The sequence below is a fragment of the Mustela nigripes genome, chromosome 16 (genome assembly GCF_022355385.1).
Source record: "Mustela nigripes isolate SB6536 chromosome 16, MUSNIG.SB6536, whole genome shotgun sequence".
NCBI classification, from domain to species: Eukaryota; Metazoa; Chordata; class Mammalia; order Carnivora; family Mustelidae; genus Mustela; species Mustela nigripes.
Window position 1 is genome coordinate 14705999 of NC_081572.1, and position 24626 is coordinate 14730624.

The 24626-nt window shown below is 45.2% G+C and overlaps 2 protein-coding genes and 1 pseudogene across 4 annotated transcripts in view; all 3 read right to left on the minus strand.

Moving 5' to 3' along the window:
• MAP3K3 (mitogen-activated protein kinase kinase kinase 3) overlaps nt 1–6726 on the minus strand; it is a 62138-nt gene extending 55412 nt beyond the window's left edge. Inside the window, exon 1 of one of the 2 annotated variants that reach the window (XM_059380057.1) lies at nt 6304–6726. In XM_059380057.1, coding sequence (XP_059236040.1) covers nt 6304–6307 — 4 coding nt within the window. In that variant the 5' untranslated portion in view covers nt 6308–6726. The remainder of the gene's footprint in view (nt 1–6303) is intronic. The other variant, XM_059380058.1, reaches the window with a different exon arrangement.
• Nucleotides 6727–12037: 5311 nt separating this feature from the next.
• Nucleotides 12038–20628, minus strand: LOC132003610 (translational activator of cytochrome c oxidase 1). Of its 2 annotated transcripts, none has more exons than XM_059379194.1 (5): nt 20125–20628; nt 17765–17868; nt 16258–16385; nt 15583–15760; nt 12038–15273 (listed from the first exon to the last, which is right to left on the minus strand). In XM_059379194.1, exons 1-5 carry the CDS (start codon nt 20405–20407, stop codon nt 15073–15075), a joined length of 894 nt encoding a protein of 297 aa, XP_059235177.1. In that variant the 5' UTR covers nt 20408–20628; the 3' UTR covers nt 12038–15072. The 2 variants fall into 2 exon arrangements, with proteins under 2 accessions (XP_059235177.1, XP_059235176.1); XM_059379193.1 differs by having other exon boundaries at nt 17765–17871; nt 20125–20627.
• On the minus strand, nt 14608–14740 carry LOC132004662 (U4 spliceosomal RNA; annotated as a pseudogene).
• Nucleotides 20629–24626: the final 3998 nt, after the last annotated feature.

Consider the following 24626-nt stretch of genomic DNA (forward strand, 5'->3'; position numbering starts at 1 on the left):
TCAGAAAGACCTGGGTTTAAGGAGGCTTTCAACAGATCACTGATTCCCTTTAAGCCTCAGTTTCCTCATCTGTAAAATGGAGATAATAAAAGTATCATCTCACAGAGCTGCTGTAAGAGCTAAAGGAAAAAGAACTTACAAATTATTCCTCATGGTACCTAACTAACACTTAGTAATGCTAAAAAAATGCTGGCTATTTATCGTCAATGGGAAAAAGGTCAGTGGAAAAAGACTGGACACTATTTAACCCTAATGCTTAATTTTTCCTGGATATTTATTAGTCATTAACAACAGCCATTTACTGAGTACCTATATTTATTATACATTAGATAGTTCCAAGTTCTTATACATTAGATAGTTTCAAGATGTTCAAACTCTAGGGGTAAAAGAATGAATGAGACCCAAATACAAGCTTACACAAATAAAGCGATGGACTTAGACAATATACAGACCAGACTACATAAACACGCACATGTAAAAAAAATTTTTACAATGAGTAGCAAGAGGTTTTATAGATGATTTTACATAATTATTAGCAGAATAAGGATTTTTTCAATAAAGCAAGCTGTTCCAGCTACACAGGAGAGCTTAAAAAATGAACTGAAGACGAGAAAGAACCTAAAAGCAAGTGAGGGGACTGAGGGGAAGAAAAGCGGGTCAGGGACTGATCCTCAATGAGTACTAATCCTTATCGAATAGAGTAGGAAGAAAGTATGCTGGCAAAGAAACCTTTAAGAGGAGTGGGAAAAAAACAAACAAACAAAAAAACCCAAAAAAACAATGAGAGTGACACCAGAGCAGTCAGGACCAAAGAAGGACAGTGGCAGGCATAGGTCAGGCAGGTCCAATAGAGCGGCAGATGCAGAAACAAAATTTTAAAGGAAATCAAGAAGCTGGAGATTAAAAGGAAACTGGAAGTAGTAGAAATCAACAATTCATTTCTGAACTTTACACATGAGCAACTTGAAGCTGGGGTAATAGTTAGTGTGCTATAACCTTGAAAAGATTTCCTGAGGATGGAGGTGGTTTGACACACTTAAACGCTACCAGGAAGAGGCAGAGAGGAAGAAGTTTGTTCTAGAGGTTAAGAGGCTATGACTACAGAGAGGAGTATTCATAGAAAAGAGAAAAGAAGGTATCTATGAAAAAAGGATTAGAGTTCAGGCTTAAAAAGTGGAAACTCTCAAGCAGTTTTAAGCAGACTGCTATCCATAAAAATCCAGCAGCATAGACTTTTTCTTCTCTGGATACACTGACCTATGGTCTGGGGGTTGCCAGGCAACACGTTCTTTCTCCTTACCTCCAGCACGAAGTCAATCTTGCAGAGTGAACTATTACTTCCATCTAAAAGTAGGGTCTTAAGGCACTCCCACTTACGAATTCCCTTAGCTAAAAACACAGAAAAATTTCTAGTAACACATTGTCCTTCAGTAAACATTGTTGTCCTTATGATATCTGTGTACTATGTCAGACACTCTCCCCTTTCCATATATATAAATCTCAAAAATAATGTTTTAATTGTTGTTTTCACTTTAACTAACGTTATTTCTTCACGTGGCCAGCGCTCTACTCAGCAGTGCCAGACTGTCCGATCACGCTGCTCACCCAGGAGATGCTGTTTTCAGTGTCCCTGAGTCAGATTTTATTACCTTCTCCCCCCCTTTCTTTTTTTTCTTTAAAGATTTTATTTACTTATTTGACAGACAGAGATCACAAGCCGGCAGACAGGCAGGCTGAAGGAGCAGGAAGCAGGCTCCCTGCAGAGCAGAGAGCCCGATGGGGAACTCGATCCCAGGACTCTGAGACCATGACCTGAGCCGAAGGCAGAGGCTTAACCCACTGAGCCACCCAGGCACCCCCCCTTTTTTTCTCCCCCTCTCTTTAAAGATTTTATTTATTTGGCAGACAGAGAGAGAGGATGACAGAGGGAGGAAGACAGAGGGAGAGAGAGAAGCGTACTCTCCACTGAGCAGGGAACCCCGCATGGGCTTGATCCCAGGTCCCTGGAATCATGACCTAAGCTGAGGGCAGACACTTAACCAACTGAGCCACCCACGCACCCCCAGATTTTACTATCTTGATCTTCATAACATTTCACATATTCCCACTGCCTTCACCTTGTCAGAACCTGGGCAAACATTATTTTATAGTGGCAAACATTATCTTATAGTAAGCACAAACAAAAAGGCCTGAGCCTGAATTCACAAGAAACTTTTTTCCTTCACAGACATGGCTGAACCTTTGCTAGATCTCAAAGTCAAATTCTGGTGTTTATTTTTCTGTTTCTGGGATATAACAGCCCTTCCAAAGAAACTAACCGCTAAAAATTTTTTTTATTTTTAAAGTTTTTCTTTATTTATTTGAGAGAGAAAGGGAGCAAGAGTGAGAGAGTCACTGAGGACAAGCTGGGGAAAGGCAGAGGGAGAGGGAGAAGCAATGTTCGCACTTAGCAGGACGCCTGACATGGGATTTGATCCCAGGCCCCCAAGATCATGACCTGAGCCAAAGGCAGACACTTAACTGACTGAGCCACCTAGGCACCCCCAAAATTTAAAAATACATATTACAAAGTAAGCTGTTGCTTCCTCATAAGAATCAACATATCACCACTATATTTTATTTTAATGTTTAATGAAATTAACCTAAAGGTCTGGAAACTATAAAATTATGTAGGTCGATCCCAAAACTATAGAATTGATCTCTCGCTCCCAGGCATCTTTACACGGTTTGGACAAAGTATCTACAATACCCCTTGTACTCACTTGTTTACATGTTTCAGGTTCAACTTACCTTCTTAAGGTAACTTGTTAAGGCAGGATAAATACAGATATAGGGTTTAGTACTGCTCCCAACACATAAGAGCCAATAAATAAATGAATAAAGATTAAAGGAATAGCTTATATAGACAGAACCAAGAAAACTGCTTCTTATCCTTTGTGTATTCCCCGGTTGGATACTTAACTTTTTTATAAATGCCTAAAATTTAGTTTTAAAATCCAACTGTTAGGGGCACCTGGGTGGCTCAGTAGGTTAAACGTCTGCCTTTGACTCAGGTCATGATCGCAGGGTCCTGGGACTAAGCCCTGTGTGACTCCCTGCTCACTGGGGAGTCTATCTCTCCCTTTCCCTCTACCCCTTCCCTCACCCCACTCCTGCTTTCTCTCAAATAAATAAATTCTTTTTAAAAAATGAAATCCAACTGTCATTTAAAAAATATCAGAAATCTAGTCGACACACAGCCATGTTGACTCATCAAATTTCAATTAAAACAGTTGTTGGTCAGAGTATAGATTGTCAGGTTGTCAGATTCTAGACAAGCTGAACTGACAATGGTCTTACTGAGAGCTAATAACAGCCCTGGAACCTTAGAGACCCAAGTTGTCTGTAAATCACAATGATTCTGACTTCCAACCAAGCTATCAAAGCAGAACCAACCCATCCTTAATCCTGTACTCAGTTCACTATAGTTTCCCGCAACATTTCCAAGTTGTTACATGTTTTTCAGTAACATTTCCCACTGTTTCAGATTGCATTTATAAAAAGTCCAAATACACACAAGTGAATTAGTCTCAAGTGTTATTAACAGCATTTGCCACTACAATTACTAAAACTGGGAGAGAATTCTAGTGTGACCAAGAAAAATGAGCAGTCAATTCCAAATTTTTAAAATAACAACATAGTATCAAAGCAAAAAGAAAAGAAAAAAAAGCCTATCTCCATATTTCCTATTATTTACAAGTTTAAATGTACTACAGGGATAATTGTAGTTCCCACTGGGCATTTACTGAGGCTAACAGCCAATACAAAATCTAACCTGTTTTTATTACCAACCCAAGTTGTCAAACAAGCTTGAGTCTGGGGCTTTGAACAGCTCAGGAAAATATGACTGTTAACCAAAGAACCTGCAGGGCAGAGACTGCAGTTAGTTTTGGTCTTTTCCTCACTAAGCTGAAGTTTAACAAGTATCATGAAAATATTAATAAGTCTGTATGCCTCTCTTATCAACCTCTTGCTGTATCATAATACATTTAGAACCACAGCAACTAAAGCAAACTAATTTGGGGATCTAAATTTTCATCTGATGAAAATTCTTAAATACTGGAAGTCAGTATTTAAGAGACACTCTGTGTGTGTGTGTGTGTGTGTGTGTGTGTGTATACATATCCTTGCTGAACCTTTTATATAGTAAATTAAAGATCCAGGCTCTGGAGGAACTCAGTATTAGCTCTAATTGCATATCAAGGTCATCTACAAAAAAAAAAAAAAGAGAGAGAGAGAGAGAGAATGGTATGAGAGGAACCTGCTGGAGAAAGCTGGGCAGTGGCTCTTAAACCAGCTTGCCTAATACATGGCAGCCCAGGCAAGTTAGTTCCCCTCTCACTGCCTCAGTTGCTTTATGTAAAACAGACATGGGGACAAATGAAAAGCAGAGTTCCTGGTCCTTTTTTCTTTGTGGTTCTGGCCACTACCTATATAGTTCCTTTCCTCCGCATCACTGTCTCTCCATAAACTCATACACTTAAAAATAGTTCTTAAAAATGCCCAGAAATGTGAAAACAGGCTGACATCGATTTTCATGTTGGACATGCAAATGTAATCAATAAATCTGGGCACTTTTACTAATTTAGCAGTCAAGAAAGTGGGGAGTGGGAGTCTGCCCATCCTCAAGTATTACATACTCCCTTTTGGGACTTAAGACCTCCCTCAGGAGACAAAAAAGTATCACAAACACTGGTTCACAAACCAACTCAAGGATTGAGTTCAATCATCAAATTCCAAAACACGAGCTAAATGTTTGAAGCTTGGGGAGGACAAGAAGAATCACGTACCCCATTTATAGTAAATGTTTGGTAAGTATTTGTTGAATTATGTATTTAAATATCAAGCCTTAATGGGTTCCTTTTTCTGCTTGCTGTCACACAAGACTTTATTCCAGAAGAGCAAGTGCTTTTGAAGCAAAGCATGGGAAGGAAACAGTAAACCCAGCAAATGAACAAACCCATCCTTTACTGTACAGGGGAAGTGTGGAATAGAACAAGGCAATTCATTCAAAGGCACAGTGTAGAGACAGGCAGCAAAACAGTATCTGCTCAATGTGACACAGCATACACAGCATACACTTAACCTACGAAAATGACTTGACCTTGCTATAGGGCAAAGCAAATATTAACATTCCCTCTTCACGTGCATGGCACTTCACAGATACAATGACTGCCTTTGCAAAAGATCCTCTCACTGAAGTTTACTCCTTGGTTGTTTAGGACAATACCAAATACTTTGCAAAACTTGTGATTGTGGACAACAGTATCACAATAACCGATCCAACAAGAGAAGCAAAGTACATCTAAAATGTTATTTACTTCTTAACCTAGTCCACTAATCATTTGCTAAATTACCAAAAAGGACACCAAAATATAATTCGGCTCAAATGCCGCGTGTAGAAGACATTAAAAGCGTTTCTTAGATTACATCTTCACAACTGAGATTGCAAGTATTGATGAAAAGGAAATGATTTCACAGAATCTTTTGTGCAGCGAACGCTTCTTTTAAAAGTTACATAATTTCAGCGATACCGCTAAATAAAAATAATGGATGTAAAACACTGCATCGGGATTTTTCAAAAAAGTAGTATGTGAATTATAACTGGCAGTCCCCGACCAATTCCTAACCTCCAGCAATCTGCGTGCGGCTCGCATTTCTCAACCGCGCTGTTGATAACAGTGATTGCCGTTTTAATCACCTCCCAGCCTATCTCCCCGCACGCCCTCCCCCCTGCGCTGGGGCGCGCACAGGGCTGGAGAGCAAGCCCCGGGAACTCTCGCTGGCCGGCCTGTGTGAGCAAAGGGAAGGAAATGACACAGGCAGGAAAAAAAAGCAAATCAAGGAAAAGACACAACAGCAGCTGGGCCTGCACCAGCCTCCAGCCCGGGCCCCACACTGAGCTCCCGCTCCCCCGCCCTCGGGCTCGCGGTCCGGCTCGCTCCGGCCGGAGTGGGCTGCCCCGCCAAGCACGGGCCCTCGATCCAGCCACCGCCTCCTCGGGATGCGCCCGCCGCGCGGCCCGGAAGAAGGCTGCCCAGTGGGCTCCGCCGGCCAGGACCGCCCCGGCGGCCCGGGGGAAACCGAACCCCCGCCCCGGCCGCCGAGCTGCGACCGCGGCGGGCGGGCGCCGGCGGTCCTCAGCCCGGGCCTTGCGGGCTGTCCATGCCTGTCAGGCGGCGGCCCAGGGTCCTCCTCCCCTCAGCCCGGGGCGGGGCGAGGCGAAGCAGCGCGGGCACAGGCCGGGGCGGTGGCGACACTCACCCATGGTGGCGATGGCGGCGGCGGCGGCTCGGGCCCGAGTGTCACCTCCGCAGCCGGAGCTGCATGCCGGGGGCCCGGGCGGCGGGGACGGCAGCGGGCCTGGCTCCGCGCGGGGGGCGCGGGCTGCGCTCGGGCCCCCCGCCGCCTCCCCAGGCTCCGGCTCCGGCTCCGCCCGCGGCCGGGCGCTGTGGCATGGGCAGGGTGGCCCGCTACATCCCCGGCGCTCCTCGGCTCGGCCCAGTCCGGCCTCGGCGGCGCCGCTCGGCCCGCCCGCCCGCCAGTCTCTCAGTCCCACAGTCGCTCCGTCCGGCCACCGTTCTCCACCTCAGGAACGCTCCGAAAAACAAACCGCTGGTCGCGCAGCTCGCCCCCTTGCCTGTCACTCACCGCAGCGCCCGCCAATCCCAGGCAGTCGCTGAACCTTCATACCACCCCCACTCACTTCACCAGCCAATAACAGGGAGGAAGTCGCTGCCCCAGTCGCCCCCCAACTCCGCTCTCTCCCCAACACCCTAACTCTCAGTCGCCAGCTAATCATCAGCACCACACGATGAACCAATCCCGCCTACTCTCGTAGGTTGCCAATGGGCGAAGCCAAGGCCTTTTCCGAGGGCTGTCTACTGCCTGCCAATCATCGAAACAGCACCCGGTTCACTCTCTGCTAGCCAATCACGCAGAGGGCTCTGAGCACCCGCCTCTACTCATCCCTGACCGTCTCGCCCGCCCTCTCTCCCCGGGAGGTGTTGGTTGCTCCAATCACAGCTCGCGCGAGAGGCTCCGCCCACATTCCCACCTCCCGTCGGTCACTGATGGCTCGGCGGGCGCGCGGGCTGGCGGTGTTCCCCCCCCCCCCGCCCCCGGCTACTTTGGGGCTGGAGTTTGGGAAAGCGGCTGGAGGGGCCGCTAGCCTCCCGCCCTCCCTGTTCTCCGAGGCCCGGGCGGCCCCTGAGGCCGGCGTTCTGCCCCTTCTTGTTCCCGCACCGGGCGCAGAGAAAGCGGGGAGGGTTCTGGCTCTGAACGCTTCCCGGCGTGTGGCCGTCTCTGCCGTCCGATCCCCTGACAAGTCCTCCGGTCCGGACGCTGCGCTTGCCGGGAGGCAGGGGCGGCCTCGCCACTGCCCGCCTTTTCCTGGGTCTCCTGCCTCCGGGACCACACCCTCCGAGGGGCTGGGGTAGTACTGGAATGTGGGTCCTCAGAAGTCTGGGAGTTCCGCTGCTGGCCAGGGCCGACACCAGTAAGTGGCGAGGTCAGAGACGTTCTTTCGGATAAAAGCTTTTTTTTTTTCCTTTGGTTATGAAAGCAATACAAGCTATTCGAATTAAAACCGAAAAAAAAAAAAAAATCCACCCCGGGGATAACTTAATCTCTTTCCTACCAAGATATACAACGTTAGACAAAAATGGCTTCATATTGTTTTGTAGTGTGCTTACATTTTATTATGTGTTTTCCCGTGCCACTGAAATACTGTTCCAAAACAATTGTAGGGGCTGCATGATATTTCAAAATAGAGAATGACCGTAATTAATTTCCCCAACCCTCATTGTTCAGTATTTTATACACCCAGGTCTTCAGATGCCAAATTCATCACAATTAATATGGGCTCCCTTCCTCTCTTACTGTTCCGCTGTGGTACAAGTCAGACGCCAGAATAATCTTCCTCTGATGCCATTTTCAACCGGCAACTAAGAATCTTTAGTGGTGGCTTTGCCTTGGGTGTCAAATCTCTCAAGAATTACTTTGGACTCCCCTCTTTCTTTACACTCTCTCCCTCCTCCCCCCAATATTTAATCAGGCCCCTTATCCTGTTTTCTTTTTTTCTTTCCAGCAAGCCTTTAAGTCGGTCTTTCTCCCACTTGATTAGATCCCTATCCAGTTTATTGTAGTTCTTAACTATAAAAATCTCTTTTCTGGGAAGGGGAGAAAGTGAAAGGGAAAGGCGAGCCTGGGTGGCTCAGTCCTTAAGCCTCTGCCTTTGGCTCAGGGTCCTGGAATCAAGACCCACATCAGGCTCCCCACTCTGTGCGGAAGCCCACTTTTCCCCTTCCCCTCTCCCCCTGCTTGTGTTCCCTCTCTCGCAATGTCTCTCTGACAAATAAATAAATAAAATCTTTTAAAAAGAGTAAAAAGGAAAAAAAATAATAATTATTAGTTGTTTATTATATGCCAGGCCCATCATCTTATTTAATCTTTTCAATAACTGAGGTAAGTAATACTATTGGCATTTAAATGAGGAAATGGAAGCTCAAACAAGTTAAGGACCATGTCCAAGTGATAAAGCCAGGATTCATACCAGGTCTACCTGCCACCCAAAGGTCATGTTCTTGTACCAGGCCAGTGTTCCTCAACTGCTTTTTCATTATCACCTCCCCTTGCCCCCCACCCAGGAGAACATTCTGAATTACTTAATTAAATGTAAATTCTAATGAGAGAAATTAAAGGCTAAGGAATAAGATTTGGTCAAGTAGGGTTGAGCTTTGAAGGCCACATACCACTGTATTATCTAAGATTTTATTTTTTTTACCCCTTAATCATTTTTCCCCTCCATGGGGTATCACTCTGGTGAGAATGTGTGTAACAAGCCAGGGCTGGAGGTCTCAATCTACAATCTGAGGCTCATATCTGACCTATGAGATAAATATTAAAAAAAGACCCCTAACTATGCAAGTGGAACTCTAGTACTCACTCCATAGCCTGTATTGGAAGGTTTATTCAGCAGCTTTTCTTGGAATGTCTGAAACACATCTCCCAATTTCACAAGTTTCACCCTGAACTCTTTATCCTTTCCCCCTCCGGCGAAAACACCCAACTCCTCTATTTTCCCATTGTGTTTGTTAAAGTACAAGCCTAGAAGTCTTCCTTGGTTTTGCTCTTTGCCTAACATCCCTATATCTAATCCTTCAGCAGGTCTTCTTGCCTCTGGTTTCAAAATATATCTGAATCCAACCACTTCTCACCACTATCAGCCTGGTCCAAGCTGCTACCCTCTCCTGGATGACTGCCCTAGCTTCCTAACCCAACCCCCTGTTTCCTCTGTGGCCACTTGAAAAATGATTCTCTGCACAGCAGCCAGAGCGATCCTTATACAGTGTAATTCAGCTCGTGCCATCACCCTGCTGTTAAGCCTCCAATGGCTTCCCCCTGCACTTAGAATAACACCCAAGAAGTCTTTGTCATGGCCTTTCGGGCTCAGTAGGAGCTGGCCCTGCCATCCTCTCCCACCTCATCTCTAACTCTCTCCCATGATCACTCTTCCAGCCACACTGCTGTCTTACCACATTTTGAACCTATCAACCTCAAGATCTTTGCACTTGCCATTTGTTCTACCTGGAATGCTCTTCCCCAAAGTGTTCCCATGGCTAACTCCTGCATTTTATTCAGGTCTTTGCTCAAACATCAACTCCTTTCAATTTGTAAGCACCCTTTCCAACAGAGCCCCTCACCTCTCCATCATTCTTTAGTCTGCCTTGTTTTTCTTCATAGTGACTAAAACTGTATGTTTGTTAGTCCTTCCTCTACCATGAACATAAGCTGTGTGGCAGCAGGGATTTTTGTCCCGTTCACTGCCTTATCCAATCACCAGCACTTAGAATAGTGTTTCACGCATAGGAGAGAACTGCGGTATAACCACATAAGTTTTTAGCTGAAAAGAGCCTTGTGACTTTCTTTCCTTCTAGCAACGGCTTTGAGGGCTTCCTTTCCATTGTCTGTCCCTTAGCAGCCATCTCAAACATTCCCATGCTGAAGTTACCATACTAGACCTTCCTCTGAGCTTCCAAGGCCTCATCCTCTAGCCTCCCATAGGCATCTCAGCTTCTACAGGTCCGAACTGAATTCATCATTTTCCTCCATAGTTCTGTATCTCCTCTGCGATCTTCAGTTTCCCAGGTTTGCCCTGTGAATTCTCTGCCTTAGAGAACACTGCCTCTCCGTTTCTCTCCTCCCACAGCTACCCTTGACCATGTCACCATGTCACCATGTCACAATCCATTCCTCTCCCAACCTCAGCTCCACCATCCTAGTTCAAACCCAGTAGAACAGTGTCTGCTTACATCACAGGGTAATCTTTCTAAAATGGATCCTGATCCCATCATGCTCTGCTTAAAAACTTTACAGTTTCCTATCACCCTTAGGATAAATCAAGTATGTGGATATAGATAAGAAGGCCCTGCCAGACTCAGGCTATGGATCTTCAGCCACAAGCTTTTCCATTCCCCACCTCTGTCATTCAAATTCTATGTGGCCACAAAGAACCACTGTAGTCCGTCTCACCTCTATAACTCTGCATCTATTTTGTTTTGTTTTGAATACTCTTCTCCTCCACTCTCTCCCCCATCTTCATTCTTTCAGAAAAGAACTAAGCCTGCACATCACTCCCTCCAAGAAACCCTTCCAGACAAATACTCACAATTCTGGGAACCAGAGCACCTAATACTTTCTTCACCAAAGCACCCATCCCACTCTTTTGTAACTGCCTTTAAGGAAGTAAGCATAGAGACAGAAGTTGTCATTCAAATCGGTAGGCCTAGCATCTTTCACGGCACATTAAAAAATATTTTTTTTTAAGTAAGTGAACCTTAACTGGGGATGTTAGTAGTTGAATGTAGTATCAACAAGTGTGCCCTTTTAGTTATTTTTTCTCTTTCTATATTGTTTCTCTCCTCACTCTTCATTTTCCCCATGTAAAGACTCCCATCTGGATCATGTCTTCTCAAGTCTGTTCCCATGGTGTCACACAGTAGATGCCCCTGGATAAGTACCTGAGCCATACCTGATCCCAATGCTCAGGGCATCAGACAGTCTGATATGCCAGCTGAACACTCTCCTTTTTTTCTTTCAAGAGCATAGAGACACTCGGACATGAGATAGGGAATAATAAAGATGAATGAATTCTTTTCAGGGATAGCTCAATGAATGTGGTATTAAAAGAGAAAACAAGGGGTGCTTGGGTGGCTCCTTGGTTAAGGACTGGACTCTTAATTTTGGCTCAGGTCATGATCTCAGGGTCAAGACTGAGCCATGTGTCAGGATCCAAACTGGGTGTGGAGCCTTAAGATTGTCTCTCTCTCTCTCTTTTTTTTTTTTTTTTTTAAGATTTTATTTATTTATTTGACAGAGAGAGATCACAAGTAGACAGAAAGTCAAGCAGAGAGAGAGGGGGAAGCAAGCTCCCTGCTGAGCAGAGAGCCTGATGCGGGACTCGATCCCAGGACACTGAGATCATGACCTGAGCTGAAGGCAGTGGATTAACCCACTGAGCCACCCAGGCGCCCCGAAATAGCCCTATGAGAGAGGTACTATTGTCCTCTTTCTATAGATGAAGAAATAGGGGCAAGGAGGTTAAGTTCTTGTCCAAGGTTCCTGGCAATTGGCAGAGTTGAGATCTATTCCCCAGCAGACTGGTTCCAAGGAGTAGAATAATACAGAGTAGATTAACGGTGTTATATCTTAGAAGGAACGGGGTAGGGAATCCCCCACTTGAGGTTCACTTATTCACTCAAAAACCACAGATGTTACCCCTTTCACATTGCTAAAAGAAAGACAAAAAGAGAAAAAGCAAAAACTGCTATCGTGTTCAGTGTCTGAGGAGGGCATAAGGAGAGAAAGTAGTTCCAGTCTAGACTAGTGTGGTATCTATCATCACTCCCTCTTGCCAGAATTACTGGCTCATTTATTTCCTCTTCAGAATGGCTCCAGAAGAGTCCCTAGGGATTCAAATCAACATCTACAAGTTGGGGTTTCTTCAAGTGTGAAGTTTTATTGACTGTTGTGCTGTAAGTTTCAGAGAGTAAAACAAAACAAAACATAAAACCAAAAGAGTAACTCTGGCCATGGCTGAATTTCCATTGTGGACTGAAAGCAGAGCTTTCATGGTTTCTGTTCGATTCAGCTGAGGCCTCTGGCAGAGGGAAGGCAGCTATGTACCATGTGAACGCTTCTTTTGAGAGTCAAGGCTGTGGACGGAACCTGTCACAAATACTTCCATCCCATGGAAAGGTCACTTGAAAGTGAGCCAAAGCCAGCTGCAAGGCATTGAATGATTTTGTCTGCTAAGACGATGACAGACTATAAGGCAAAGGCAAGCCAAGACCAGATCTCATTCTTTGGAGGTTAAGGTATGCCTGATTCCTGGTCACTCACATGCTGTCACCCTAGCTGGACAATAATGTGACTAGTTTTCTTTTTTTTTAAAATGTTTACGCTCATAAAATATATGACTATAGAAAATAAAGCTCAGTGATAACATTACCACCCACAGATAACCAGTTTTGAGATTTTGCTACACTTCCTTCTAGTCTTTTTTTTAAAAGTTCATAGATAAAGTATGATTATATTTTCAAATTTGGACCATACTATACATATAGCTTTACATCTTTGTTTTCCACTTAATATTACATTGTAAACATTCTTTGACATAAAATATTCTTCAGAAAATAATTTTTAGGGGCAGAATAACACATATCCTCTCTACTTAATTATTCAGTTAAATAGTTACTTAACTATTTAACCTATGTAGTTAAGGGTCTCTTTAGCAGACTTAGAGGCCAAACAGGTCCAAATAAGGCTCCATTTCTGCCTTTCCCACATTAGCCGCAGGAAAGACTGCAGGGCACCACCAGGGGTCAGTGCAGAGCCACTCAAAGCCTTGATGTAAGAAAGCCGTTACACAAAAATCCTTTCAAACAAATCCTATCTATTAGATTGGAAAACTATTCACGTGAATAGCCACTTTCCTTTCCAGAGCAGGCTCTCCTGGTCCAGATTTCTCAGATCAGAAATTATCAGATTCTTCCAAATTATATTCAACATTTACAAAACAGTTCTTTTTATAAACCAAGGTCTATCGATGTAAGAGTCTTAGACCTACTCTCACCTGCTTGCTATTAGACCATTTGTGCATAAAATACTTGGCCTGATTATTTTATAGGTTTGCTGTGAAAATCAAATAAATAACATGTAAAAGTATCTTAAAAATTACAAAGCAGCACTTTAAATTGCACTATTTTGAGGATGTGCTCATCAGATATCTAGATGAGTTATCTCCTTTAGAAACTAAAGAATGTGGGATGCCTGGGTGGCTCAGTCTGTTAAGCATCCGACTCTTGATTTCAGCTCAGGTCATGATCTCAGGGTGGTGAGATCAAGCCCTGCGTTGGGCTCTGTGCTGAGTGTGGAGCCTCTAGGGATTCTCTCTCTCCCTCTGCCCCTCTCCCTGCTCTCTCTCTCTCACAAATAAATAAGTCTCTGAAACAAAACAAAACAAAGCAAAAAAAGTAAAGAATGCCAGGTGGTATCGTGTTATGTAACGAGGTATAAGAGCATATGCTTTGGCATTTTTGTGGGTTATTTCATTGGTTTTCCTTTCCTTAGCCTTTGCTCTCCGATTGTTTAAGTCATCATGGAATTAGTAATCTGTTTTTTTTAGAAGCTGAAGTTATTATTTATAACTTGGTTTTTGTTCTTTTCCTCATTTACCTGAAGCTCCTTTGGGAAAATTACTCTGATCTCAGAACTGGCTTAAACAACTTGTAAGTAGGTGAATAACGGGGATCAATAAGCCACTCCAGGCCTGACATGCTTGATGGGCTCCTGCACAGGGACTAGCACTCCTGGTCTCTCAAAACCCAAAACTGACACTTTGGAGCCAAAGGTACACAGGGTCCTCTTTCCCAGCTGGCCAGGCTCTGACTCAGCCCTTCACCCTTCCTTCTGTTTCCGTTTCCTCTGCAGTTCCCAGTGCTCCAGCATTTGGCAGCAGGGATGAAAAGGAGCTAGGGCGGGCATTCTGGTGACCAAGTAGCGCTGCTGAGAGGTCCGCTCTGGCCAATCTCAGAACACATAGGGCCCTGGGTGAAACAGGGCCTGGGAGTCCCTTATCACTGGCACTTGATTTCCCACTGGGTTAGAGCCTTAAGCTCTCTGGCAGAATGAGGGCAAGGAGGCCACAAGAAGAGAACAAGGAGGCATGCACAGCAGCTCACACTGCCCTAGGGCAGTTCCAGCAGACAGCAGTCCTGTGTCTGACCTCTGAGGTCCTAGGTCTTAAGAACAGGATCTAACACAGGGCACCAACTAAACAGCTTATGCTCCTGGTTAAGTACAGTTCCTGGTACACAGGTGTTTGATAAATACTATATGCATGATTAATGACAGGTTTAGGCCACCAGACCAGCATTAGGGCAAAGTGGTGTGCCATAGAGATCTACATTTCTCTGGTCCAAAAAAAAAAAAACAAAAAAAACCTGGGACTGGAGTAGTAGAATTAAACCTACAGACTTCAAAGGAAGTCAGAGGGTCCCAACAGCTGGACAAAAACCCAGGAAAACACGACAGCCACACAACAGGAGTGTAGCAACCCAGATCAGTTATATTATTTAATTAGCAATAATCGCGCCTCAGATAAACCTCATTGGCTACGATACTGCCACTGCGCAAAGCTCAGTTATATTATTTAAGAGAAGATTCTAGTAAAAGGGCCCTCAGGGTACCTGCTGTTCCCCCAAGGACCAACTTCCTAAGATCGGAGTCTGATTAGCTGGCTGTCTCCTCCCTACAGCCAGGAGCGCTCTGAGACACCAGCAGAGCTGACAAAGAGGCCCCACGGAGATGCAGTGACTCCTTTGGCCACTCCCATATCCACGCAGGTCTTGGTTTTATGCCTCCTACCCTGGAAGGCCTCCAGTCTGCTTCAGTCTCAGTCACTGCAGAAGCGTGTGCTCCAGAATGAGCTGCCAGCTGCCTAGAAAGGCCCCCTGGGGCTCACAGTGCTAGTTACTCAATGTTGTCATAGACCTGGATCACGTCCTCATGGTTGCCAAGAGCTTGGATGAGAAGGGCGGCCTGCTCCAGGTCAGGGTCAGCCAGCTGCACCTTTGTATTGGGGATGAATTCTAGAGAACAGGACACCGAACACAAGCCCAGGGAGTCCAGCTTCTTCCTCACTTGATGCAGTGAAGAGGCATCACAAATAAACTAGGGACAAAAGAAAGTCAAGAGGTGAGAGGCCAGGAGATAGCAGAAGAAAGGCAGTCAGAATTTTGCAAAACCTGAATCACTGTGTTTAAGCTCTTACCAGCAGAGCTATAGTTTCCAGAGTTCTGAATGCTTCTTGTAGTCCTTGGTAAAGTAAGCCCTACGTAGTATTCACGTAATAAATGTTTATGCGACATGTGAACTCTTTGTGTCACTTGTACCCCAGGGTGTGAGAAAGAAGAAACAGAAGTATGCCTTGACGCATCTATTAGGACAAATGTCCAGCAAACACCAAGGCTTTATACTCACTTTAAAAATGTTCTTTTCCTCTTCGTCTTCAGTTTCCTTGACATCTTCAGCTCCTGCTTCAATTGCCAGCTCCAGGGCACGCTCTAGGTTCACAGCTTTCTTCTCTTTGTCCTCCACTCCAACCACGATCACTCCCTTTTTGTCAAAAGAGTGGCGAGCTCCATCAGCCATCATTCCCCTCAAAGGAAAGGAAACACACTAGACTGAATGCCTGTAGACACTCAGCCCCCCACAGCACTGCATTCTAATAACTCTGTTTCCCACCCAGCCTTCGATGTACAGACATACATACTTCTGAAGGAGAGTATGCAGTGACCACTGGGCAAGGGAAAAATCCAATTTATCCCCATCCCTTTCTTTCTGCCCTGATTGCAGTTTAGTGGATGCAAAGACGTTGCTCATCATTTAAAATTCCAGCCTTAGTGGTACATTTTAAGACTTGGACATTACATGGCTACAGAGGGGGAAAAAATGGGACAAAGGGCCTCTTCTCCACCTGATACACAAGCCTAGTACAGAATGAATTAAAGGAGAAGAAATGATCCCATTTGGATTCTGTTATGGATGAAATATGCTTAAAACTTCAAATGCCACGAGGAACAACTGTAGTTTCCTTGCAAAGAACTGGAACTTCAAGGCTTCATACCCTTCCACTCTCCCCAGATGTACACCTACCCATTCTTGTTCAGGATACGTCTGATGTCTGAATAGCACTTGGAGCCACTGTTAGATAATGCCTCAATGAGCAGAGAAGAGCCGCCAGGGCCTCGGCCCTCATACAGCAAATAAACATCCTTGGTTTTCTGCAATAAAACACATGAGCATATTTTCCTGTTTCCAAATTACCTCTTGCATCCCAACCCAGAACACAGATACTGACTCCACGGGATGGGCACTCTGGGGTACCGCTTAGGGCCTCAAGTCTTTATTGCTGTCCCCTACCTCTGAGAGGTGGCCCTTTGGGACCCATTTTGAGGTAATTGCAAGTATGGCCCCTTCCTGGGAAGGGAGTCTGTGTCTCTGGTCCCCGAACAATCAGTTAGCCATCTCCTAGTTTCATTTCCTCCCTGTCCCAACTGAATCCCACCTCTAACACACACATCACCCCCCACACTCCCACCAAGACTCATCTTCCTACACCCATCCCGCATAAGACCCACCTGTGAAGTCTCCTACCCCTGGGGTGCTGAGTATCGCTTTAAGAAATAGCACTCTGGGCCCTATAAGAACCTCTGAAAACAGTTTGGCCACAAAATTCAAACAAATCAGTGAAGGTCTAGGGACCAGTCTCACCAGACTTCCCATGCTGCCTCCACTCATCCCTTGCCCACACATCCGACCTCCACCACTCTCGCCCAGCACCCTGCCTTGCTGCCTTTCCGGGAACTCTCAAACAGCGACTTACGCCTTCTTCTTTCACAAAGGAAATAAAAGACCACCAGGTGGGGGGAAATCCTCTTTCCACTGTATCCGCACCACGGCCCACATGGAGGCATGTGTATAATGATTAGAAAACAGGTTCTAGAGTCTACCTGGTTTCAAGTCTGTCATTTTCCATGTGCCTTGGTCACCTAATGTTTCTGTGTTTCAGTTTCCGCTTTTGAGGAAGTTTTGAGGTTGTTCTGATGATTCAGTAAGATAATGCATACAAAGTTCTTCCCAAAGTGCTTGGCCTAGAGTACGCTCTCAATAGTTATTAGCTATTAAGATGATTATCACTTCCTCAAATCCTTCCTACTGTCCCAGAGAAAGAGGTGTCCTCTCACCTGGGATCAAAGACAATTCCCATACCTGAGCTCCACACTCTGTCCCTCCCACAATCAGACTTCCCATCTCCCTTTCTACTGGCTCCTCTCCTTTAAGGCATAAATATCTGAAAAACACACCCTTCCTCAATCTAACACTCCCCACATTGTACCCCTTCCTTCTACCTCACATCCTCACCCTTTGGCTGAGAAGTCCTAAGCAGTCTGGTTCTGTACACTGTCTATTCATACTATTCCCGACTGTGCTCCCATGTCCTATGCCCAAGGTCAGAGAACCACCAGAAGGCTCTGCCATTGAGGGTATCAATCACAATGCTATTGGTCTCTCTGATAATCTAAGGAGTATACGGCAGCCTTCTGGACATGGGCCCTGGAGGGGCTGTGAGCAATAACAAGAAGTCAAATTGAGGACATACCCCCATTTTCAGCGATGCCTCAATCGTTGACTTGGGCATATGCTTGCTGCGACACACCTCTAAGATGTTGGCCAGACTGCTGTTGTGCTCAGGGTTGGGGCCTCCTTCTGAGATAGAAAGAAAAGAGTGAGTGAACACATCTCATTACAGCTGGGAGAAAGAAGGGATTTCTGCCACTCTACCCAACCCCACCCAAAAGAGTAACAAGTCACCACCTGGCTCTCAGTTAATTTTGAACATTTATTCAATATTAAATGTTTAAATGGAATATGGAGCAGTATTTTGGAAAGAAGGTTTTTTTTGTTTGTTTTTTAAAGATTTTATTTATTTGATAGAGTGAGAGAGAGCACAAGTAGAGGGAGCAGCAGGCAAAGGGAGAGGGAGAAGCAGGCTCCCCAGTGAGCAGGGAACCCGATGAAGGCTCGATCCCAAGACCCCGGGATCATGACCTGAGCCGAAGACAGCCACTTAACCAGCTGAGCCACACAGGTGCCCTAAATTTTTATTATATTTTTAAATTTATATTTTAGGTAGTTGATGTACAGTGCAATGTTGGTTTCTGGAGTAGAATTCAGTGATTTATCATTTACATACAACACCTAGTGCTCCTCATAACAAGTGCCCTCCTTAATACCCATCATCCATCTGGGCCATTTCCCACCCACCTCCTTCCATCAACTCTCAGTTTTTCATTAAGACTCTCTTGGAGCACCTGGGTAGCTCAGTCAGTTAAGCATCTGCCTTCGGTTCAGATCATGATCCGGAGTCCAGGGACTGAGGCCCATGTCGGGCTCCCCACTCAGTGAAGAATCTGCTTTTCCCTCTGCCCCTCTCCCTGCTCATGCTCCCTTTCTCTCTCTGTCTTTCAAATAAATAAAATCTTTATTTTTTAAAAAATAAAGATTTTATTTATTTGACAGAGATAGACACAGGAAGAGAGGGAACAAAAGTGAGTGGAGTGGGAGAGGAAGAAGTAGGCTTCCCGCCAAACAGGGAGCCTGATGAGGGGCTTGATCCCAGGACCCTGCAATCATGACCTGAGTGGAAGGGAGACGTTTAACGACTGAGCCGCCCAGGAGCCCCAAAAGATTTTACTTATTTATTTGGCAGAGAGCGCACAAGTAGAGGGAGCAGTAGGAGGAGGGAGAAGCAGGCTCCCCAGTGAGCAGGGAGCCTGATGCAGGGCTCAATCCCAGGACCCTGGGATCATGACGTGAGCTGAAGGCAGACCCTTAACCTGCTGAGCCACCCAGGCGCCCCGGAAAAGAAGTTCCTAATTAATCCTAAGGATGGATATCTTTCTGCTAGGTTTCAGCAAACACCACTTTGCATCAGACAAAGAGCTGACGGATGAAAGTGGTACCAACGTTTCCTGGACTTATTAATACCCCTTGCTCTGACTCTACTATTTGTGTGTAATTATTGAAACGCTCATATGACAGCGTGTAATCATGCTGTCTCTCAGAGTAGGGGCTATACCTCCATTATTCTGTATTACCAGTGCCCATAACAAACACTCAATAGTGTTGATCTCACTTAGTATCAAGAATGTAGAAGGAAAAAAAAAAAAAAAAAAAAAAAAAAAAAAAAAAAAAAAAAGAATGTAGAAGGAAGCCAAAAGAAATATCAGGCATGAATTCTAGGGGGAAATTAGTATTTACTGAGTGCCTATTATGTGCCAGAAACGACCATACAGTGGGTACTAACCCTGTTTTACAGAAGGAAACTGAAACTCTGCAAGGTTAAGCCATTTGCTCAATGTCATCAGTTAGTAAGTAACAGAAACCAAGTTTTCTTGACCCCAAGGTCCATGATTTTTACAGGACTTTTATCTCCACGCCTACAGGTATCTGACACTGAACACAACAACAAAAAAAGTTATCTTGCAGTGGCTACACAATTAAGAAAGACACGGTTGCAAACTTACCTTCCAAGAAAATGTGTCTTAGGAAATCCTAATAAAGCAAACTGACAAGGGCAAGTAACAGATTTACTCAACGTCCCTTCCACAGCCTACGTTGTGGTCCACAACCAGAGGGGACTAGAGGGCTGGATTTGTCTCTTCAGGCAAGAAACACATAGACCTTACTCTTAGAGTCTGTTTCCATGAAGTACCCCGCTATGCACTAGAATGAAGTCACTTTTACCATTATCGTCCTAAGAGCAACTCCCTGCCATGCAGGCAGATGCTCAGCATCTGGAAAGGTGAGTGGACACACACAATGCAGGTAGGTGTCCTGAACGTTTATGAAGTGGGCAACGGTGGGAATTAGGAAAAGAAAAGAATATGAAGGACCAAGGTTAGGGGTGGGCCCCTGGTTTAGCTGTGCGCGCACAAAGTGCAGCAGCGGGTGACTTACCTTTAACTGCCAGGCGGATGCTCAAACAGAGCTTGGAGAAGATGCGACTCTTTTCGGCGTCCTTGGGACCCTTGATATGCCGGACTTTGGACCACTTGTTGTGCCCGGCGGGGACTGCCGCCGTGAGGTGCAGCGTCCTGCCCGGGGCGCTGGTACAGCCCGTGGGCTCAGGCTGGGAAGCCGCGAGGGTGGGTGAAAGAGCCGCCCGGACCCCGGGGCCTAGAGCTCCCCGCAAGCACCGGGCAGCGACCCTGCTCAGGCTGACGGCAGCCCAAGCTGCCATTGGCTCCGACCCTGGACCAAGGTCAGCAAGAACAGCCAACGAGCAGCGGCTAAGATCAGCCCGTGGCGTCCGAGGCAGAAACCGGCAGGTCCTGAGCTTGAGGCCGCCTCCACTCGTCTCCGGAGACCCAAGTGCTCAGGCCAGCGCGGCAGAGCCGGGACCCGAAAGACCCAATACAAGCCCCGCGGAAGCCGGGAGCGGGTGCCTTAGATACTGTAGCACACTTCCTTTCTCCGGTCCGTCCCAGAAACGCGCCCCCAACGCCCGAAAAATCCGTTCCGCCGCACGGTATTTGCTCCAGTCTTCGCGCCTCTGCTGAGTCGAGGCCGAGATGGGGGCGACTTTTGGAGTACAACTCAAATTTTTGAGCTTTAACTAATAGTTCGCTTAGGAATTTATTATTGTTGTTGCTTATTATCCAGCCTACTTTGTGATGGGCTCGGCACTCTCCTCCTTCTACTTTGCCATATTAGAAACAGATTGCTCCTGGTACCTTTTGCAGTTCCTGTATTCAGCACAAACCTGGGTCTTTTTGGATCCTTGTTCCACTTCACTTCACCTGGCTAAATTTTGCTCTTCCTTCAAGATTCAGTTCGGACATGATTTTCCACCAAAAGAAAACATGCCCTAATTCTCCAGTTGGGCGCAGATGCCCTACTTCGTGCTCACATGACCCTTCATACTCGCCTGTACCTTAGCACTTTTTAATCTAAAAATGTTTGTCTCCACCACAATATTAAATTCTTTGAGAGCAGGACAGGACCCCGTGTTCAGCATAGTTCTTTTTTTTTTTTTTTTTTAATAACAGCTTTATTGAAATAATTCACAGGTCATACATCACCGATTTAAAGTGTATAATGGTTTTTAGGATATGTATTCAGACTTGTGTTACCATCACTATAATCAGTTTTACATTTTAGTCACCCCAAAAAGAAACCCTGGATCCATTAGCAGTCGTTTCCCACTTCCCCTCAATTTTCTCAGTCCGAGGTAGAAAATTTACTTCTTCCTCTATGGGTTTGCCTATTCTGGATGTTTCATAAGAATAGAATCATATAATATGTGGTCCTTTGTGACTGACTTCTTTCACTTAGCATGTTTTCAGGGTTCATTGATGTAGCATGTATCAGTACTTCATTCCTCTTTTATTGCCAAATAATATTCCATTGTATGAATCTACAACATTTTATTTATCCATTCATCAGTTGATGGATATTTGGGTTGTTTCCACCTTTTGACTACTATAATATTGTCATGAACATTCATGTACAAGTTTTTGTATAGGCATGTTTTTGTTTCTCCTAGGAGTATATACCTAGGAGTATATATATACCTAGGAGTAGAACTGGAGTATATACCTAGGAGTATATATATACCTAGGAGTAGAACTGATGAGTTGTTGCAGTGACTCTGTTTAACCTTTTTTTTTTTTTTTTTAATTCGACAGAGAGGTCACAAGTAGGCAGAGAGGCAGGCAGAGAGAGAGTGGGGGAAGCAGGCTTCCCGCTGAACAAGGAGCCTGATGCGGGGCTCCATCCCAGGACCCTGGGATCATGACCTGAGCCAAAGACAGAGGCTTAATCCACTGAGCCACCCAGGCGCCCTCTGTTTAACCTTTTGAGGAACTGCCAGGCTGTTTTCCAAAACAGTTGCATTATTTTATGTTCCGACCAGCAATGTATGAGGTTTCCACTGTTCTCCACATCCTTGCCAACACTTATCATCTCTTTTTGACTGTAACTGTTGCCACCCTAGTGAGTATAAAGTGATAACTCACTGTGGTTTTGATTCATATTTCTCTCATGACTAATGATGTCTAAGATGTTTTCATGTGCTTACTAGCTATGCATATATAGTATTTTGTGTCATTTAAAAATACAGTTTAATATGTCCTTTTGAATAGCAAAAGGCAAATTAAGGGAATCACAAATAAGCATGAAGGCCAAAGTAAAGTCTGAGATTGCCCTAGTCCAATCAGCCTAAGTCTACCAGGGCAAACCTGTAGTTCAACCAGGTCAGCTCTGGGCTCAGTGCAACAAGAAAAACTCCACACCCGAGGGATGGTGAGGTGTCTCACCAAACACAGGAAAAGACAATTATTATAGGATTGTGGGCAAAGGTGGAGGTTAGGTGAAATTTCAATGGAATAGAGTTCAATAGTCTCAACAGAATACAGAAGCTGTGTCAGCATCAGCCCTGGACTGCAAAGCAGACCGAGTTCAATTTCTGTGCAAACTACAAAACTCATGGGGAGTGCTGGATTCTGAAGCACCTGCTCTTAAGTTTTATACATGGGTTGGAAATCAAGGCTGCGGCTCTGTCAGAGTGACTTAGATTCTCTGAAAGCAAGACTGTTAAGTCCTCATTCTCACTGATAGGATTTCAAACAGCAAACTTTTCTGACAGTCTCTGATTTTAGAGAACAGTTTCTCAGCGAATTATATATAAAAAATATATATATAAAAAACAAACAAACAGTTACTCAGAGAAGGGAACTTCTATGACATTTTAAGTTGCAGGTGTGCTTGTGAGAAATATTGTTTCCTGTTAACTTTGCAGCTCGTTTTATGTGTCTATTTATCTGTGATGAATAGCAGGGCAGAATTTTACTTTCTCAGTTTGAGCTAATACCGTCTCAAGATAAATGCACAGATGACTGAACCGTCGCTAGAGCCTGGTTTTCAGAATCACTGAAATCATTTACAATGAGCCTTGGCCGCTCATTTGTTGGTGGGGCAGAAACAGGACTATTTACGCATCACCTTATTTCCTCTTCCTAGGCGTACAGGCAGACTACCTTTCTTAAACATCCTTGCAGTTAGGTTGGAATCATGTGGCTAAATTTGGCAGATATGGGCAGAACTCTTCCTAACATATTTTCCCCTTCCAAGCAACCTAGGAGGCCACAAGTTCTGGATGATGTAGCTGACCAACCCCCAAAGGACTTCACATAAGCAAAAAGTAACATTTTGTTGTGTTCAGCCTCTGAGGTGTGGCGGTTTGTTACTGCAGCTTAGCCCAGGCAGCACCACTCTCCCAGAGTGCCCCTTAAAAACTAAAGAGCAGGAGGGGCGCCTGGGTGGCTTAGTGGGTTAAATCCTCTGCCTTCGGCTCAGGTCATGATCCTAGGATCCTGGGATTGAGCCCCACATTGGGCTCTCTGCTTGGTGGGGGGCCTGCTTCCCTCTCTCTCTCTCTGCCTGCCTCTCTGCCTACTTGTGATCTCCCTGTCAAATAAATAAATAAAATATTAAAAAAAAGAAAAAACTAAAGAGCGAGAATCTCCTATTTCCCATCTGTGTCATCAGACTGTACAGTACAGTTCTAACAGAGCCAGCAGGTGCTCATTTTGTCCCAAGGAGTCTAAACTCTTAAAGTGGTTTTTTGTTTTTTAAGTAGGCTCCACACCCAACATGGGGCTTGAACTCACAGCCCCGAGATTTAGGGTCACATGCTCTACTGACTGAGCCAGCCAGGAGCCCCATAAACTCTTAGGGTACGTACTTCTTTTCCCCAGACCCACTGCTGCCCCCAGCTCAATGCTTCTGTCACAATGGCAGATACTTGCCGAACACTGGGTCATGGAATCAATCACAATCTACCCTACTACTCTTCCCTTGAAATGATTTAATGGGAGCCCAGAATGAAAATAAAAATAAACAGAAGGAGTATTCAACCAGGACTTAGAGCATCTGAACAGCAGTGGGGACAGGCACTCCTCCATCTTACCACGTTGGGATGTAGGCTGAGGAAACTGGCTTGAACTTGGAAACCTTAGCCGGCATCAGAACCTGGTGTCCAAACCCACAGGGTCTGGGAATTATCATTTGTCATCCTTCGGAGCCAGCAGTTTACAGCATCCCAATGACTCCACCTCATAAATCTCTTCATTTATGTCCTGTCCTTTCCTCCCCGGCTGCTCCTGTTTTAGTTCAGGCTTTTGCTTTCTCTCATCCTATTACAGTAGGGAATGGACTCCCTGTCGCATCCCCTACATGGACATTTTCTTCACTACCTCCTAAAGCACAGTTCTGAGCATGACTTGCCTCTACGTGAGTTTTCCAAAATCTCATACAGGTGTAAGGCCTCAAGTTCCTGAACTTCCTGCAATGCCCAAAAGACTCTGCCTGATCTGGCTTCTACTTACTTCTCCAGCGACAGTCCCATTCAAAACCCCACATCAACTTATAATTCTCTGAATATGGCCATATTCTTTCTT